This window comes from Desmodus rotundus, chromosome 12 (assembly GCF_022682495.2).
Source record: "Desmodus rotundus isolate HL8 chromosome 12, HLdesRot8A.1, whole genome shotgun sequence".
NCBI classification, from domain to species: Eukaryota; Metazoa; Chordata; class Mammalia; order Chiroptera; family Phyllostomidae; genus Desmodus; species Desmodus rotundus.
In genome coordinates, this window is record NC_071398.1 from 79494699 (window position 1) to 79513060 (window position 18362).

Genomic DNA, 18362 nt, shown 5'->3' on the forward strand with positions numbered 1-18362 from the left:
GCTGGTCTCCCAGGGGTGCGCTCTGTCATGTAGCTGGTGGAAGACGGCCTCACTCGCATGCCTGGCTGCAAAAAGCAAGCTCCACGGCAGTGACATTTTTCCAACCTCTGCTGTATTACATTTTCTCATGTCCCATTGGACATAGTAGGCACATGGCCAAGTTCAGATTCAAGGGGTTGAGAAATACACTGTACGTCTTGCTGGGAGAGGCAAAGTCACATGTAAAGAAGCAAACAAGTGGGATGGGAGGAGCCTATGGCCATTTGGATAAGCAGCCACATGAGGTTTGTCTGACACAGACCTTCCAGGCACCACTAAAACCCCATCCCACCCCAGAAGCTTTTTACAATGGACTTAATGGTGCCTCCCTTGCTAGAGCCACCTGAGATGGCGAGCTGATTTGTGGGACATGAGTCTGATTCATATTTATATCTCCACAGGGTCCTCTCCTAGTTGATGCTTTTCTGTTGAGGTACAACTGACAAACGAGATGGTGTATATTTAAGGTGTGCGATGTGATCATTTCATGTACATATACGTTGTGAATGATCGCCACAATCAAGTTAACGGGCACGTCCGTGACCTCACGTCATTGTTTTTTTTGTGTGTGTGGACCCGCAAGATGCACTTTCTTAGCAAATTTCAAGTACTGTTTGGTTCTAATTGTTTTTATTGAATTGAGTTGAGTTGAATCGCACTGAGTTGGTTCTCCTTTGTAAGTACAAGCTCCTTGAAGGCAAGTTTGGGATTGCTCTATTACATAACATCTCCTTTCCAAAGCTCTCAAAGCTCTCAGAATTATACCACAGGCTGAAATCCCACAGGCTCTCAGTTAAGTGGCAGAAGGATTAGGTCTGGAGCCAGCTCCGTTCAGGGCACTATTTGGGGAAAGTATGGGACCTGCAGGAGACCATAGGCCTTGGCATGGAAGCATCTTTGGGCTGGCCATACCCCATATGAGTGAAATCTCTGTTTTCGGCTTAGGAGGCAGAAAGACTCAGCAACTTGGAGGATGTGACTTTCCTTCCCCACCCAGGGAAGCCAGCACGCAAGGGGCAAACCCAGGCCAGGTCAGGAGGAAACTCGCTTGTCAGCCCCAGGCCTCTGAGGCTTCTGCTCTGTAGCAGGCCAGGGGGGCCCGTGCCAGGTCCTGTGCACACCACCCTGGTACTCTTGCAGAGTTCATCGGGGCAAACAGTCGGGCTGCTCTAGGACCAGGGCTGGGTGGGCAGCTGAGACCAAACGTGCGGGAGGACAGCCCTCGTCTGGAGCTACCTGCACAGCCCCCTTGCTCCTCTGGTCCAGTGCTACTCACCATCCTGGTTCCGGATTAACTGCAGAACTTCCTAAGGCTTGATGATCATCTGGGACAATTTATTCCAGATGGGACCACTATTTGGGAATAGGAAAGTGTCTTTCCCACAGCATAAGCTGAATTGTCAGGGACTTCGTTAGTTGCAGGCTTAGGAATGAGTTTTCTATGGGAATCTCCATTCTGAGCGGTTAAGGAGGGCCACTGGCAATCTCCTTTTCTTTATATGACACAATCATCCACCTACTTTCTTCACTATAATGCAACTGACTGTCAGGCACAGTCTCAGGCACTGGTGAGAGGCCGGCTGAGCCAGGCATGATGAGCAGGATGATGAGTGAGTCTAGACAGCTCATGCGCCCTGAGAACACACACAGGGCAGGAAGCACCAAACTGGGGGGCCGCATACTACAGAACTGTGGCCCCTCAGGGCAGAAGACACCCCGCCTACTCCATCCCTCCTTCCTCAGAGGAGGAAACTGAGCCCAAGAGAGGGAGCTTAGACATCCAGAGTTGCATAGTAAGTGTTAGTTATCAATTCAGTAAACAAGCATGTATTGAAGATCTACTATAAACTAAGACCTGGGCTGGGTGCTGGAGATGCCACAGGAAACAAGGAAGATGCAGTCCCTGTCTCTTTGGAGGTCCAGCTGTGACTGGTGTTCTTTAGAATTAGCTGGGGAGCTTTAAGAAAAACCCGAACGTCAGGGCCTCACACTCATAGACCCAGGTTTGCTTAGTCTGGGTGGCCCAGGCATGGGTATTTTAAGCAAGTTCTCCAAGTGATTCTACTGTGCAGCCAGGCTGAGAACCACTGCTCTAGGGGGAGACAGACGAAAACCCAGGAAACACGGATACATTCACAACTGAGATGTGTGATCTGTAAGGAATGAGCAGGATGCTGAGTGAGGACACAGCAGGGTGGGGTGTCTGTTATCTGATATGCTTAGAGAGCTGTGCTTCCAAGGGTCAGATGGGAGCAGGCACAGGGTGTTCTCACAAGGAACAGCAATGGAATTTTCTGGGACATATTGCCCACCCTGCATGTCCACAAATCCCTGCATGGGAGCCCTAATGAGCAGAGCCTCTCAATCTGCAACATGAAGTGGCTCCCCACCATTCATACACCCCCAACCCACACTCAACACACCCCCCGCAACACAATGAATGCTCCCCAGGGCTGTGGCTTAATAATCCCTCATATTGTTAGGGTCGTTAGTAAAGCACATTCGGTCTTATCATCTGTGATATTGGATCCTAACACCAATCCCGTGAGTGGGCAGGGTCAAGGTTAATAATCCCATAATAGAGATGTGGAAACAGGCTCAGAGAAGTGGTGTGACCCTCCTGAGATCACACAGCTAATAAATGGATGTGTGAGACCTCCGTCTAGCTCCAGTTCTGCTCTGCAGGTTGCCCCACCCGCACCGCACCAGGAAACTGACACAGAGGCCGGGCGCCAGAGAGGCAGTGGCTGAACCGCCGTGGTCCAGAGCCTCCCTGTCGGGTCGGGCAGTGTGATGCGCCCTCCCTTTAACTGGGCTGATGTACCATCTTGTTCCCCACCAGGGACTCAAAGGGATCTGTGACTCGTCGCTTTAGTTCCTGCCCAGAGTGAACCCTGTTACTATAGTAACCTGATGCAGTTCTTTCTTATAGATAGGGTGGATGGTTTTCATTTTGTATTTGAAGAGTTTGGCCAGCCAGTCACGTTGCCAAGGCTTGGCCTGTTGGTGACACTTAGGAGAAGAGGGAACACTTGAGCAGCTATTAGGTCTTTCCTATTTCCCCAGATGGTAGAAACTTGTGTCTAGAGACAGCTGGGCTTGGCGGCCCAGGGGAAATCTGGGCTGGGCGCGTGCTGGGGGCGCTCTCCTGTTTAGAGGTCACCCGTTCCTAATGGGAGCCACCTGGGCCAAGGTTGGCCGGCCCCTCAGCCAGTTGCTCCCATAGTGCCCTCCATGGTTTCCCTCCCTGCTCCTCATGCTCAGCGCTGTTTTGTTCAACCCTGAGCCTCCGGGTGGGACCTCCCTGAGAGCAAAGCCTAGGCCCTTCCCTGCATGTGAACCCCAACATCCCGAGTCTGGGTGGGGCACACAGCAGGGGCTCAGCAGGTGCTGGTTTCAGCTGCTTTGTTCTTCCTCCCAGCATGACAGCAGGAATCTCAGCTTCATGGAAGTTAGGGCTGGAAGGGAGATTAGACATCACGGAGTCCAGCCCTTATTTTATAACAGTCGGAGACCCCATGCATTAATAATGCTAAAGGTACTAATAGCTAACACGTACAGAGAGAGCATTGCCGGGCGCTAGGCAGGGCTCTTTGCACTGTGTGCACACTGCCCCACTGCAGGCTCGCTCTGCCTGCCACGCAGCCACAGGCATTATCACTGTCCCTGGATGAGCAAACCAAGGCACAGAGAGGTTCGCAGAGGTACCCAAGATCACAGAGCTAGTTATGTCGGGGTCCGGTCCAGACCCACACAGCTCCTCTCCAGGGCCCATGCCACGAGTGCTCAGCTGCTCTGAGTGAGAGTAGGGTGCTGCCAGCAAACACCGTGGGTCCCTTCTCCGAATGGAGAGCATTTGTACCAGCCTGTGTCTGGTCACTCACAAAGGAATGTGACTTTTCCCCTCCAGATTCCCCTCCAGGGCTTAGCTCAGGGCCTGGTAGGAGCTTGGGAAACTGTTTTTAGTACGAGTGAGCTGTTCTTCCTCCCCCTCATGAAACAGCCAGTTTGGGGGCACCTTCCAGCAGGAAGGGACCTTGGGAAGCAATTTACAGAAATGGAAGCCCCCAGAGTAACTGTCTCAGCCAGGTCTCTCCGCTCCCCTTCAGGGTGCTCACCGCATAAGCAGGGCTCCAGAGAGGGCCCTGAGGTGGGCCAGCTGCCCTGTCCTGCCTCCTGCAGTGCGGGTTCCATCTTGGCCACACTAACGGGCTCTCTGCTCTCACCAGCTCTTCGTGATTGACAATGGTGCGGATGACTGGCGGATAGCCATGACCTACGAGCGCATTCTCTACATCAGTCTGGAGATGTTGGTGTGTGCCATCCACCCCATCCCTGGCGAGTACAAGTTCTTCTGGACGGCTCGCCTGGCCTTCTCCTACACACCCTCACGGGCGGAGGCCGACGTGGACATCATCCTGTCCATCCCCATGTTCCTGCGCCTGTACCTGATCGCGCGCGTCATGCTGCTGCACAGCAAGCTCTTCACGGACGCCTCGTCCCGCAGCATCGGGGCCCTCAACAAGATCAACTTCAACACCCGCTTCGTCATGAAGACGCTCATGACCATCTGCCCTGGCACCGTGCTGCTGGTGTTCAGCATCTCACTGTGGATCATCGCGGCCTGGACCGTGCGCGTCTGCGAAAGGTATTCCTGCGGGTCGCGTTCTCCACCCAGCCCTTGTCTTCTGAGCACAGAGCCACGCAGAGCAGGGGAGGGCGGAGGAGCAGGGTGCCCGGATGTGCATGCCTGTTGGAGGAGACAGGCGGTGCCCACACACCTCAAAGGAGAACGTGGGATAGGGGAGGGCCCAGTCAGGCTGAATGTGTGCTGCCACGTGGGAACACTATAACCAAGGTAAGCTGGGAAAGATGCATGTATAATATTACTCATATTTTGTTCCCTCTTTGAAAACCAAAATGTATCGACGCATCCTAGTTACATCATTAGCCTTTCTCTGGTTATAACACTGCATGTTTGTAGGATCTGGTCCAGATCCAGGCAGCTCCTCTCCAGGGCCCACACCACAAGCGCCCCGCTGATGTGAGAGCAGGGTGCTGCCAGCGAACTCTGTGGGTCCCTTCTCTGAATGGGCAGAGTTTGTGCCAGCCTGTGTCAGCTCACTCACAAAGGAGTATGACTTTTCGTCTCTGGATTCCCCTCCAGGGCTTAGCTCAGGGCCTGATAGGAGCTTAGAAAACTGTTTTTAATACGAGTGAGCTGTTCCTGTTGGAGACTAACTGTGCTCACCAACAGTGTAAAGGCTCTGAGAAGTCCTGCAGTAATGAAACTGGTTTGATTTCATTTAGTCCAGGTGTTCTCAAAAAATCCACCCATGGACCCTTTCAGTGCATATAACATTTCTGAGGCCTCACTACTCAAAGCCTGGCCCTGGACCAGCAGCATCAGCAGCTCGGGGCACTGGTTAGAAACGCAGGACCTCAGGCCTCACCCCGGGACTCCTGAATGGAATTTGTGTCTTACCAAGCTCACCAGGTGATCTGTATGCTCTCTGAAGTTGGAGAAGCACTGCGCTGATGGAACACACTTTGGGAGACACTGTCTTAGGAGGCTGGTGGTTGGGCGGTGTCTCAGAGGAGCAGCTGGTGGGTGAGTAGGGGATAGAGCCTAGTAGATGTGGGACTCTAACAGAACTGCCAGCCCTCAGAACTGCCACCACCGAGCTCAAGGATAGGACTATCTCCCTCCACTGCCACCCTCATGCTGCCCTTGGTGACTCCTCCCCTTTCTGGCTGATCCTGGGTATTCATTTTAATCTGATGTCACATGTAGAGTCTGAACACCCAGGTCAGAAACCTGGATTCTGTTCCTAAGTAGCCACGAGACCTTGGGCAAGTCACTTAACCTCTCTGGCCTCAGTGTCCTCATCTTAAAATAAGGATTTCTTGAGATAAAAGGAATGTGTGTACACTTGAGAGGTTATTTTTTTTATGTCGGGAGGCCTGGTCAAGCACGCTGTGTAATTTACACCAGCAGTCCCCAACCTTTTTGGCGCCAGGGACTAATTTCCTGGAAGACAGTTTTTCCACGGATGGGGGCTGGAGGTGTGGTGGTGGGACCGGAGGTGTAGCCCAGGCGGTGATGCAAGAGAAGATTCGCTTGTTCTCTCACTGGCCGCTCACCTTATGCTGTGCTGCCCGGTTCCTGACAGGCCATGTCAGCTGGTACTGGTTCGCAGCCCAGGGTTTGGGAACCCTGGATTTACATGCATCCTGGTAGGCACCCTTTACTCATTAACACATGCATTTGTATTGCTGAATCTTCCTTGCACGGTGTCTGTCCCAGCAGAGGTAAACAAAGGGAGTCTGGAGGAGAGTCAGCCTGAAAACATACCAAGCGGGTAGTCGAGCCGGATTTCCCACCTATTTTGAGATGTTCTGTTTGCAGATACTTCTTTTAGATGTTTGGCCAGCAGGCACACAACCAGACTGAGGGCATTCTTCTGCAGTAGGACCAGGGCCCTTAAGCCTTTGAGAGCCAGTGCGGAGTTGGGAGACATTTCTCACCAACAGATCCCCAGAGACACACGACACCCACCACCATTACTCAGCAGCTGACATCACAACATCTCTCTACTTAAGACCACACTTCACGATGCTTCGAAGCTGCGTGAACCTTCTCTGGTAAGCAGACGCTCTTTCTGCAATGGAGAAAGCGTGTGCTGGGGTCCCAACCCCAAAGTCCTCATAGTGCTCTCAGCTGAGCACTATCGAGCCTGTTGTACCACCTCGCTGGTCCTCAGTCCTCTCATCTGCAAGCTGGGGATGATAATACTACTTTACAGAATTTGTTGAAGAAGTTAAACAAGATAGGGGACGTGAACCAAACACTGAAATGCAATATAGTGAAAATTAATCATGATAACAGAGATACCTCGATAACTTGGGGATTTTGTGGCTGCCTTCTTACGGTTAGAACGAACCAGTTCCTACCACATGTAGACCTATTGTCTCCCTGTTTTCCTTCCTAAGTGATAGGAGCTGAGTCTTCCAACAGCAGCAATCATTGAATTTGCGTGGCCCTTCAAGGTGTTTGAAATTTCAGACGAGCAAGTGGGCTGAGCATGGGCAGAGTCCCTGCCGGTGAGATTTCACCGTTTATTGAACGTGGAACAGATACGAGTGACTATTTTTTACTGCAAAATAGGTGTGTTTCAAAGTGCATAGTTTGCAAAGTCCTCTGTTGCACTTTATTTGGCCTTGCATGGCCCTGTAAGGCCTCTGTCCCCAGACATGACTGACAGGCCCCAGCTGAAGTCCAGCGCAAAGGCACAGAGAAACAATGAGCAATTCAGAAGTTTGCCTAAACTTTCCCTTTCTCCTGTGAAAAGGCCCTACGACCAAAAGGCTTCTTCTGCTTGGCTCTAACACCAGCGTATGAACCCCCTGGTGGGTGTTCTCACTGCCCCTGTGTGTCGGGGGTGCAGTCTGGGCCAGTTCTGTGTGGGGTGCTTCCTGTGTTATCTCCGTCTGCCCCTCAACAGGCCTGCGCTACAGGTAGCATGACTGTCCCCACTTTAGAGTCAAGGAAACGGATGTAAAGGCACCAACCCAAGGTCATAGCTAGTAACATAAAGCCAAGACTTGACCTTGATTCTGACTTTGAACTTTGTATTCATCTCACCACCCAAGGCGGCATCCTGCACTTACAGGGAAACTGTGGCCTAGACTCTGCTGGCGACTCTCCCCCTCCCAGGGTCTCCCAGCCACAGAGACTGCACTTAAATCCCAGTCTTGCCGTTTTGTCTGCCTCAATGTCTATACGCTCAGCCATTGCATTGCACTGTCGTCAGGGATGACTTCGTGTTCAATTCAAACGGGTCCGAGTGTGGTGGATACCGTGGTGCAGCACCCACTCGCCTCCTCCAGGCCGGGCTCTCACCCCCTCGGCTGGGGCTGAGTGCTGTGGCCGAGCCCTCCCCCAGAACTGCCCTGGCTGAATGGAGTGGCCTCAGCCAAGGTCAGGCCCCCTGCCCAGGGCAGCAAGCGTCCGGTGACTTGTCAGTACAGGGCTTCAAAGCCTCAGCCCCTCCACCTCCAGCAGGGCCACCCGGCTCCAGGCTCCCGGAGGGGGTCACCAGAGGCCCCCGTTGTGTGTTCACAGCCCTTCCTCTTCCCTCCACCCGGTTATACTTCCCTCACCCCTCACCGGTGTGAGCCCTCAGCACGGCCCCAGCAAACGTCTTACACCCCAATCTCAGCGTCTCAGAGACTTTCCCAGGAACCTGACCTATAGAACTGTGAACACATGTATGAGTCAGTATGTTTGTTTCTTAATCAGGCAACATACTTGTCTTTAAAAAGACCAATTTCTTTCAGAATCAAGCTTAAATTGCCATTAAGCAAGATTGGCAGAGAGCTTGAGGCAGGAATTTATCAACCTGAGACTGGACAGAGACTAGAAGAGGGACTGCTTTGGGGGACTCGATGCATCGGACTGAGGATGGTGTGGGCAAGATGACCTTGCTCTCTCAGCCTGATCTGTTAATGATCCTGTCGTCTTAGCAGAGAGCAAATGACTTGCCCAAGGTCACATAGCAGCATGACGGGTTCTAGGAAACCTCCTGCGTGCTGACGCCTCGAGCAGGGCTGGTTCACATTCCGGGCAGCTTCCGTCAGGCTGGACTTATCTCTAGCTGTGTACACACTCTTCTGAAGTTGCTATGGAGATCCCGCTTCAGCAAGACGCATTTTGAAAGACATTTCTCATGTCTTGGGCTGGCTTTTATGTGATGATGAAGGTTTTTCACATTTCCTCCTTCCAAGCAGGGAGAGGGAATTAGTAATCACTCAGAACAGCCTGCGGTGGGGAGGGCAGCCACCGGTTGCTGGGACAGCAGTGACAACAGCAGGCTTGTTTTCCTTGGACCCCAGTGAGGCATTGCATCACGGGTTCTGAGCCCCGGCAGCTGTGGCACTCGGCACTCTCTGGGATTCTCCTGGCCGCTTGCCTGCCTCCCACAGGCCGCCCAGAGCTCATCTGAGGAAGCTCCTCATGAAACATGTCACACGCCGAGCAGCCTCGCTGGTGGAGGGATCTTCACAGCCCCAGTGCTAAGGGCGGCAGGTGGGGGAAGCGGGCCTTCCTGGCACAGAGGTCTGCCAGCTCACTTGTGTGTGCTTGTCTCCGCTGGAGGAGTAGCAGGGCCTCCTATACTGTTGATAAAGTGGGCTGAGTCTTGTGAGTGGACCAGGTTTTGTAAATGACCTCATGGCCTCTTGAAGGGATTCCCTTTGGGGCTTGAAGTTATACACACGGGCAGGCTCAATATCTCCATCCTGTCAACAGGTCTCTGGTGATGATGTTACGAAGTTTCATCTTTTTCTGGCTATTGTATCAAAATGAGAAATTTGATTCTGGAGACCTGGGCCCTGCAACTGGAGGAAAAAAACAGTCGCCCATTCTTTCTCTCACTGAAACAGAGCCATCCCCATTGTAAGGGACATAACAAGAGTCTTCCTTCCTCTATTCTCTTCTGTCTCCAGGCAGCCCTGAGCCAACCAGCAGCCAGGGAGCAAGAGCCTCCCTCCTCCCACAGATCCCACTCACCACTGGCAGGGCCTTCAACTGCAAGGACACAGTAGGGAGGCCATCTGGGATCGGGGGATGTGGGCCCCCAAGTAGGGCTCTTGTGCTGGGCTCAGCTGGGAAGAGCCTGGAGAATCACGGCTGAGGACTGTGGTTTCTGATGGCCCCTGGGGTTTGAGGCACAACCTCCAATGTGGACCACATGCGGGGATCCCCAGAGCAACGGGATGAAATGATCAGAACTTCTAGTCATAGTTATTTTTATCTAAAAAATTAGCTCTGCTAATATTTTGATATGTAGGCAGACAGTAATATGTGGGTATAATTTATGACGAGCATACATGTAGCAGGGGGAGAGTACCTGCTCAAAAGTTTTTTACTAGTGGGAGCTCGTGATTTTAAAGGTCTGTAAGCCATGGGTTTGGGGTATCAGAGGACTAGTCAGTGGGGATCACATCCTGCCACATTAGATGAAGCCTGCTAGACCCAGGAACCCTGCGCTCTAGTTCGAGAAAGAGAGAGAAGTTAGCACCTCGCAGGGCAGAGGAACTGCCTAAGGCGACCCTGCTGCTGGTGCCAGGTCTGGGACCTAAAGATGGATTTCACAGCAGGGGGTGGGAAGAGAGTGAGGGAGGGACCCCTGATGTGAGGGGAGGGAAGGGGATCTTACCTGAAGCCTTTGAAACAAATCTGCAGCATTAAGAAAGAGGAACATAATCCTGGAGATGCAGAAGAATGTTTAATTATGAGGAAGAATGAGCAGCCTCAGAAGATGCTTGGACACCCCTCACGGGTGCAGGAAGGTGTGGTCTCTCTGACTGACAAGAGCGGCCAGATGCGAAATGAAAATGTATGTTTCACATAAGCATAGAGTTCCAGGAAACTAAAATTGTTTTAGCAAAACAAACACATAACCCCCCCCCCCACCACGTTGGGGGCACTGAATTTTTTAAAACTATGGAGTGTAAAGAACAAACTTAGAAGTTCTCTCTGAACGTAGAAGACAGGAACAGGACAAAGGCCTGAGAGAAGAGGGCGAAGGGGAACAAACTTAAGTCTATACAGTCAAGACTACCTCCGAGAATTAGAGTTACTTTTGGAGGGAGAAATCAGAATAACTTGGATAAAAGCATACTCAAGGACATGCATGAAGAAAACTTCTCCAGAATTGGCCGGTTGAGGGATACGGGGGAGGTTAAGATTAGGCAGATCATAACACTTTCTGTTTTCCTGTTAGAACTGGGGGAAATATTTTTCTGGAAAATTTACTGAATCATAAGGTCAAGTAATCCCAGAAGTACGCAGGCAACACAGTGCAGATTTTTCCTCAGAAACCCCAAATCCCAGGAGATGTTAGGGCATCACTGCCATTTGCATGAGGAAACAAGAAAAACAGAAGTCATTCCCGGAGTTTTGTAGACCCAGAAGGGAATAACCTGCACTTTTGGGGGAGCGGGCCTGCCAGTTGACCAAGGGATGAATCAGAGTCCAGATCTCCAGAGAGGGACAATGTGAAGCAAAGACAGGTGGACAGCATTGACATCAGGTAACAGGAAATCCAGATGACATTTAAGCATGGTTGCTACACCAAACTCTAGAACAAAGTCGATTCTGGAAAGAATAACTGTATGAAATAAAAACAATAGTCCCATAATAATCAGAGGGTTGCAAACCCTCAGATTAAAAAGTTGAGAGAGCAGGCTAGAAAGGATCGGTTAAAACATCCTAAATTCATTGTTTTAGGTAGAAGAGAATTTAAAAGCTTTATCACTCCAAATTAGAAAAAAAGCCTTATTTCTCTAATTTTAATAATTAGAGGAATATAGTTTAAATCATTGTAAACCTAAAGGTAACCACAGGTAGAATTTTTAAAATATAACAATAGCATCAGCCAGGTACTATTTCACTTAATCCGTACCACAGCTCTGTGAGGTATGCGGTTATTATTATCTCCAATCCACGTGCGAGGAAATTGAGGCACAGTGACGTTAAGCAATGTGCTTTGGGTCATGCAGGGTGTGGCAGACCCGAGGCCCCGACACCCTCCCTGAAAGTCTCACTTTTCCCCACCCTAAGAATGTGTACTTTCCACTCGCTGTTTGTACATCAGACAGAAAAATAAAGGAAGCAGGAAGGAAGAATTTAAGAACAGAATGCAGGAAACAAGATGGGAGAAAACCAAACTTGAAATTTATAGCAATCAGCAAAACTGAGTTTACCTCCCCTATTAGAAGACGCTGTGTCTTATGGAGGTAGGATTTAAAAGCAAAATTTAATTTCGTGGTGTTTACAAAAGAGGCACCCTAAACAGAAGGAAAAATAAATGAGTAACAAAGATTTATTAGGTGAGTGCGAACAAAAGGGCGATTGAACAGGAATCACCATTTTCAACCAAGTTGAATTCAAAGTCAAAACCATTAAATGGTTCAAAGGAACCATTTTAATAGAAATAAAAAGCCTAACCATAGTAAAACTTTGAACTTTTATGCAAAAATAAATAAACGAGGTGGTTGAGAATCTGAATTATAAAATGTTTTAATTAACTGATACGTACTGAACTTTGTAGCCTATGAACAAATGATCCATCTCTATTTTAAGTATTCATGGAACATCTACAAAAGTCAATTAACTTCTTAGCCACACATTTCAAAACATCTGAAAAAAAAAGTTCAGATATATGCTCTAACTACAAGGCCATAAACCCATAAAACTTCAACTAAAAAAACACTTTTGGGGGTCTTTTAAGGCAATCTTCTCAATTTCGACTGGGTCAAAAGAGAATTACTGAAACTACTATTTAAAAGATCACAGCGACGACTCTGTATGTCAGAAGTCGGGGTGGGACCGAAGTTGTACTCAGACGAAAAATACCCGAGTGTTTTTCCATTAAAAAATGAAGCATGAAAATAAATTGAATTCATTAAGAGAACAAAACAAACTTCTGGAGAACAGATTAAGTTTATAACAAAGACAGGAATTAATGGATTTAAAAAACAGAATTTATAAACCCCAAAGATACCGTTGCCTAATAAATCTAATCGAGAAAAAAGTTAGGAAACACACAAAATTAGAAACTTTAATGGGGGGTAACTACTGATTCTGCAGGTGTTTTAATTAATGAGACTAGCTTAAGGTTGTTTTTTTTTTAAATACAGAGAAGGTCATTGAAGGGAACTTTCTCTACTAAATATTAAAATGTCTTATAAAATTCAAGTAATAAAGTCCCTGTAGCACTACTGGAAAATCAGTAATGGCAGATCAATGAAACCTAATGGAAAGCCCTGAAGTAAACCCTAGTATGTAAGAACCTAGTGTATGAGAAAGAAAACCAATTAGGAAGCAATAGATTACTTAATAAATGTTAATGGGGAGATTGGATGTTTGGATGAAAAATCAAATTAGAACCCCATCTCTCACCAGCCACCCAAATAAATTACAGGTGGAGTCAGACGTAAAGGAAGAACTACGAAGAAGCTCTGGGAAACAAAGTCTCAGCACTGTGACAGCAATTCAGTCAATGCTGAGATGGGAAAGAACCAGTAAGCATAAAATGCCTCCAGCAGTGGGGAATTGGAAACCAAGTAGCTGCCCAGGGCTTGAAAGGGTTAAACATGCTATAATTTATTATAGCGTATCCTTATGATGGGTAGTTAGGCAACGGGTTAAAAAACCATAAGGTAGGAATATAGTGGGATATTTGAGAAAGGAGCATACAAAATAGTCTTATATAGGATGTTATCAACTTAAAATATATAGATATTTATAATATGCATAGAAAATGCTTGGAACATGTATGTAAATATTATTGGATTAAGTTGTCTTCCCTGTGCGATGGTACATGTGATTTTTCATTACCTTGTATTGTGTTTTCTACAGTAAGAGTGCATGTCAATATATGCGTATTCGTTTTATGGAAGGAGGTAGCATTGGTTTTCTTCCTCCACACAAGCCCTCTTTTCATCTTCCGCAGAAACCCCATGTTTATTTCAGCAGGGCTTGGCAAGCGATGCACAGTGGCTCAGTTTGCACAAACAATTCTCTCAGGAAAACGCGATGAAAGAAAGTTTCTTGCTGAGGGGGCTGCTTCTGACCTAGCAGCTCACCGGGAAGCGGAGCTCCCCCCGCCCCCGAGCCCCCCGCCGGGGCAGTGGGTCACTCAGAGCCCTCTGTGGCCGCAGGACTTTTATGGGAGGACCAGTGTCCAGGCAGGTGGAACTCTGCAGGGGAAAGGTGATCGGAGGCACGCTCTGGGCGGGCCAGGCTCTGGCGGGCCGGCGGGTCGGAAGAAACCCGGTATCAGCAGGTGGTTCCCGCACCGCCGGGGCCCAGTGACGGCTGGTGAGAGGCTGGAGCGAGGCTCGCTCCGCCAGGGGGCGCCGGGCGGGCGGGGGAGCAAGAACGCCAGCCGGATGGGCGGGGTCTCCACGGGCAGGGGAGGGCCGCGCGGGGATCAAGTTCAATCCCAGTGTGGTGCAGCCGGGTGTGGCTGCGGGGCCGGGTCCTCTGCTCCAGGGCAGCGTCTCATGCCAGTCACCGGTAGCACTGCCATTCTCATTTCCTGTGCAGGCTTCACGTTTCTTCCCCTCCCGGCTCCTTCACGGCCCCACACTCTGTTATTTCTGATTCAACAATTCTTTCCTCTTTCTCATTGGCAGTAATTTTGTGCTCTTTGACACTTAAACATGGAAACAGTTAATTTGTGACAAGTTTCTTTATATTTTATTTAAATAATAACATATTACTTATATATTATATTTAAATTAATGAATGACATCTCTTAGGAGAATCAAGAATTGGGGAAATGAGGAAAATTTCCATAAGCTCACCATTCTAAAGCACTACGGACAGTGTGGGTGCAAAGCGAGCTCCACATTACACTGCAAAACCGTTCCATTTTCCAAGCGGGTCAATCCCCAAATTGCTCCAGCCCCTACCACACTAAAGTCGGGGTTTCTTGCCACTCTGTGCTGGGAAGTCATCCAGGACGGCTTTCTGCTTTCCTGACCTTTGCCTTAGGTAGATGCAGCTGAGTGCCAGGTTCTAAGTGCTGGCCCTTTCTCCAGCTGGGAAGGATTACCCAACCTTTCCCCACTAGGGATCTGAGAGAGAGTTAAGCCCTACAAAAACGGGCTGGAAGGGCCATCCTCCCATTCTGCCAAGGATGGTGCACAGCTAAGTACCATGCTAGATGTATCGCAGAGAAGTTGCCTCTCTCTTACAGTGGATGCCTAAGGATCGCGGTTGAGTCCTCATCCCTAGGACCAGAATAAAGGGCTGCACCACTGGGAGGAGCCAGTGCTGCAAATGCTACAAGGGTGGGAGTCCTTGGAGAGAGCGAAGGTAAGGAAAAGGGAGCGGTTCCTGTCGCCTTGCCAGCCACATCTATTTATGGGCTGACATTAGTCAAGACAGGAAATCCAAATTCTGTCAAGTTTGGGTTGTTTTGTTTGCCCCTGGTCATCTCATTGTGCCCTGCGTGTCCAGTGAGGTCATCTGCAGCAAGGGCCTAGCCCCTCACCCACAGGCCTTCTCAGTGTTCAGTGGTGGCCCAGACTGTCTCACGTGGGTTCTCTTCGCCACCCTGTTCTTTCCACCGCTCCAGCTGGTGTGGAGCCCCGCCCTTCCGCCTCTCACAGTCCAGCCACTGACAGATTTTTTTCACAAGCTTTTCTCCTTCCATTTAGTACAGATTCCTTCATTCCAAAACTTGGCCCTAGTCCCCCCAAGGCTGAGCTGGGAGTATGGGTGAGAGCATGCTACACCCCAAATGGCACCTCGCTGGGTGCCCCCCACACTCTCCTCTGCCTAGATGCTACTACCCCCATGGTGCACTGCTCAGGAGTGTAGGCACAACCATAGTCTCTTGGTGGCCTGGGAGTAGTGGCCCCACAAACCTACCAGCCCTATACACCTAATACAGCCCTAATACATCTTTGTCCTCCCAAGAAGCTCTTGGGAACAGCCTACTACCCAAGCACCTGCAGGCTGGCCCCAGCATGCTGAGACAGGTCCCATAGGCTCTGCCACTCCCTCAGCGGAGGGGGTCACAATGTGTAGTTAGTAAAACTCCTTTTGAAAAATTTAAGTATGTTTCAACTGAGCCAACATGGACAAGCAGCAGCATTACACACCAGAGGCTGAGCCCCGTGATGCACACAGCCCGAGCTCAAGGTAAAAGGACAGTTTGGCTTCTGGTTCCACCATTTACCTTGCATACTGTAAGTGTGCTTAAACTGGCCAGAGTCATGTTACTTTTCTTTTTTTCTTTTTAATATATTTATTGGTTATGCTACTACAGTTGTCCCATTTCCCCACCTTCACTCCACTCCATCCTGCACACCCCCTCCCTCCCACATTCCCCCCCTATAGTTCATGTCCATGGGTCACACATATAAGTTCTTTGGCTTCTACATTTCCTATACTATTCTTACCCTCCCCCTGTCTATTTTCTACCTACCATTTATGCTACTTATTCCCTGTACCTTTCCCCCCTCTCTCTCCCTCCCACTCCCCTGTTGATAACCCTCCATGTGATCTCCATTTCTGTGGTTGTGTTCCTGTTCTAGTTGTTTGCTTAGTTTTCTTTTGTTTTTGTTTTAAGTGTGGTTGTTAATAACTGTGAGCTTGCTGTCATTTTTACTGTTCATATTTTTGATCTTCTTTTTCTTAGATAAGTCCCTTTAACATTTCATATAATAAGGGCTTGGTGATGATGAACTCCTTTAACTTGACCTTATCTGAGAAGCCCTTTATCTGCCCTTCCATTCTAAATGAAAGCTTTGCTGGATAGAGCAGTCTTGGATGTAGGTCCTTGCCTTTCATGACTTGGAATACTTCTTTCCAGCCCCTTCTTGCCTGCAAGGTTTCTTTTGAGAAATCAACTGATAGTCTCCTGGGAACTCCTTTGTAGGTAACTGTCTCCTTTTCTCTTGCTGCTTTAAGATTCTCTCCTTATCTTTAATCTTGGGTAATGTAATTATGATATATCTTGATGTGTTTCTCCTTGGGTCCAGCTTCTTTGGGACTCTCTGAGCTTCCTGGACTTCCTGGAAGTCTATTTCCTTTGCCAGATTGGGGAAATTTTTCAAATGTTTTCAATTTCTTACTCTTCCTATTCTCCTCTGGTACCCCTATGATTCGAATGTTGGAGAATTTAAAGTTGTCCCAGAGGTTCCTCAGCCTCTCCTTACTTTTTTGTCTTCACTCTTTCCCAGTCGAATGTTTATTTCTTCCTTCTGTTCCAAATAGTTGATTTGAGTCCCAGTTTCCTTCCCTTCAGTGTTGGTTCCCTGTATATTTTCCTTTATTTCACTTAGCATAGCCTTCATTTTTTCATCTAATTTGTGACCAAATTCAACCAATTCTGTGAGCAACCTGATTACCAGTATTTTGAACTCTGCATCTGATAGGTTGGCTATCTTTTTGTGGCTTAGTTGTATTTTTTCTGGAGCTTTGATCTGTTCTTTCATTTGGGCCATTTTTTTTGTCTTTGTGCGCCTGTTATGTAAAGGGGCAGAGCCTTAGGTGTTCACCAGGGCAGGGTAACGCTGATCACTGCGCTGTGACGCAGTATGTGGGGGAGGGGCCAAGAGGGAGCAATGGCACCTGCTCCACTCTCTGCCTGTTTTCAGTCACTCCCCCTGCTACCCACAATCAAATTGGGCCCCTCTGGTGCTGCTTCTCGAGTGGGTGGGTGGGCTTGTGCACACTCTAGGCCCCTGTGGGTCTCTCCACCGAACTCTCCTGTGAGGCTGGGAGTTTCTCCTGCTGCCGCCTCAACCCCCACGGGTGTTTTCACTCAGAGGTTTGAGGCTTATTTCCCCGTGCTGGAGCCCTGGGTTGTGTGGTCTGTCACCCAGTCCACCAGCTGCTGCCTCGCTGACCAGCTGCAGCTTTGCCCATCCCGCTCCACAATCCGCCACCTCGCTGGGTCCACCAGCCACTGCCTTGCCACGAGTCCTCTCCGCCTGGCTGACCGTCTCAGCCTCTCCTACTGGTCTGGATGAATGTTTCATCTTTATCTCCTTGGTTGTCAGACTTCCATACAGTTCAATTTTCTGTCAGTTCTGGTTGTTTTTGGTTTTTAAATTGTTGTTGTCCTTTTTTTGGTTGTGCAAGGAGGCACAGTATGTCTACCTACGCCTCCATCTTGGCCAGAGGTCCCAGAGTCATGTTACTTTTCTATTGAATACCCTGTGAGACAGGGAATTCATCATTTTAAAAGGCCATGCAATCCATGTGTGGACAACTTTGACTTAGAAATATCTTCCTAGTATTGGTTAAAATTTAACTCATGTAGTTTCTGTCTTGGGTCCTACCTTTGTTTTCTATATCCACACACAAAAAATTCAAGCAATAGGAGTGGATGTGGGGTCTTGCTCATGCTCATACTAGTAGGTGACCTTGGACAAGCTATCCTTAGGACATCAGGAAATAGGGTAATTCATAAAAAGCCCTTAGCACAGGGGAAAACATTTAGCATGCGGTAAGCACCTGGTGAAGCAGGCTGGTGTTCCCTCTTCCACTGAAGGTCTCTTACATACGTGAGAACATATTTTATCTTCTCCAAATGAATGGTTTCTAGTCCTTCAACAAGTCCTGCTCACCACCTCCCTGGTCATCAGTGTCCCCACAAAGTGGACACAGTGCCCAAGTGTTAGGCAACCTCCCATTTTCTCTTCATTGTTCTCCTTTTAATGCAGCTTAAGAGCGGCCCATAGGAGGGGTAAGGGGCACCCAGAAGAGGCATAATGGTCTAGGAATTGGGAAGGGA

At 49.0% G+C, this 18362-nt stretch overlaps 1 protein-coding gene across 3 annotated transcripts in view; it reads left to right on the plus strand.

Annotated features, from left to right (window-relative positions):
- The window catches only part of KCNN3 (potassium calcium-activated channel subfamily N member 3), a 143780-nt gene that overhangs the window by 76289 nt on the left and 49129 nt on the right, over positions 1-18362 (plus strand). For all 3 annotated transcript variants that reach the window (XM_053915610.2, XM_053915611.2, XM_053915612.2), the window contains exon 3: positions 4269-4687. In XM_053915610.2, coding sequence (XP_053771585.1) covers positions 4269-4687 — 419 coding nt within the window. The remainder of the gene's footprint in view (positions 1-4268; positions 4688-18362) is intronic.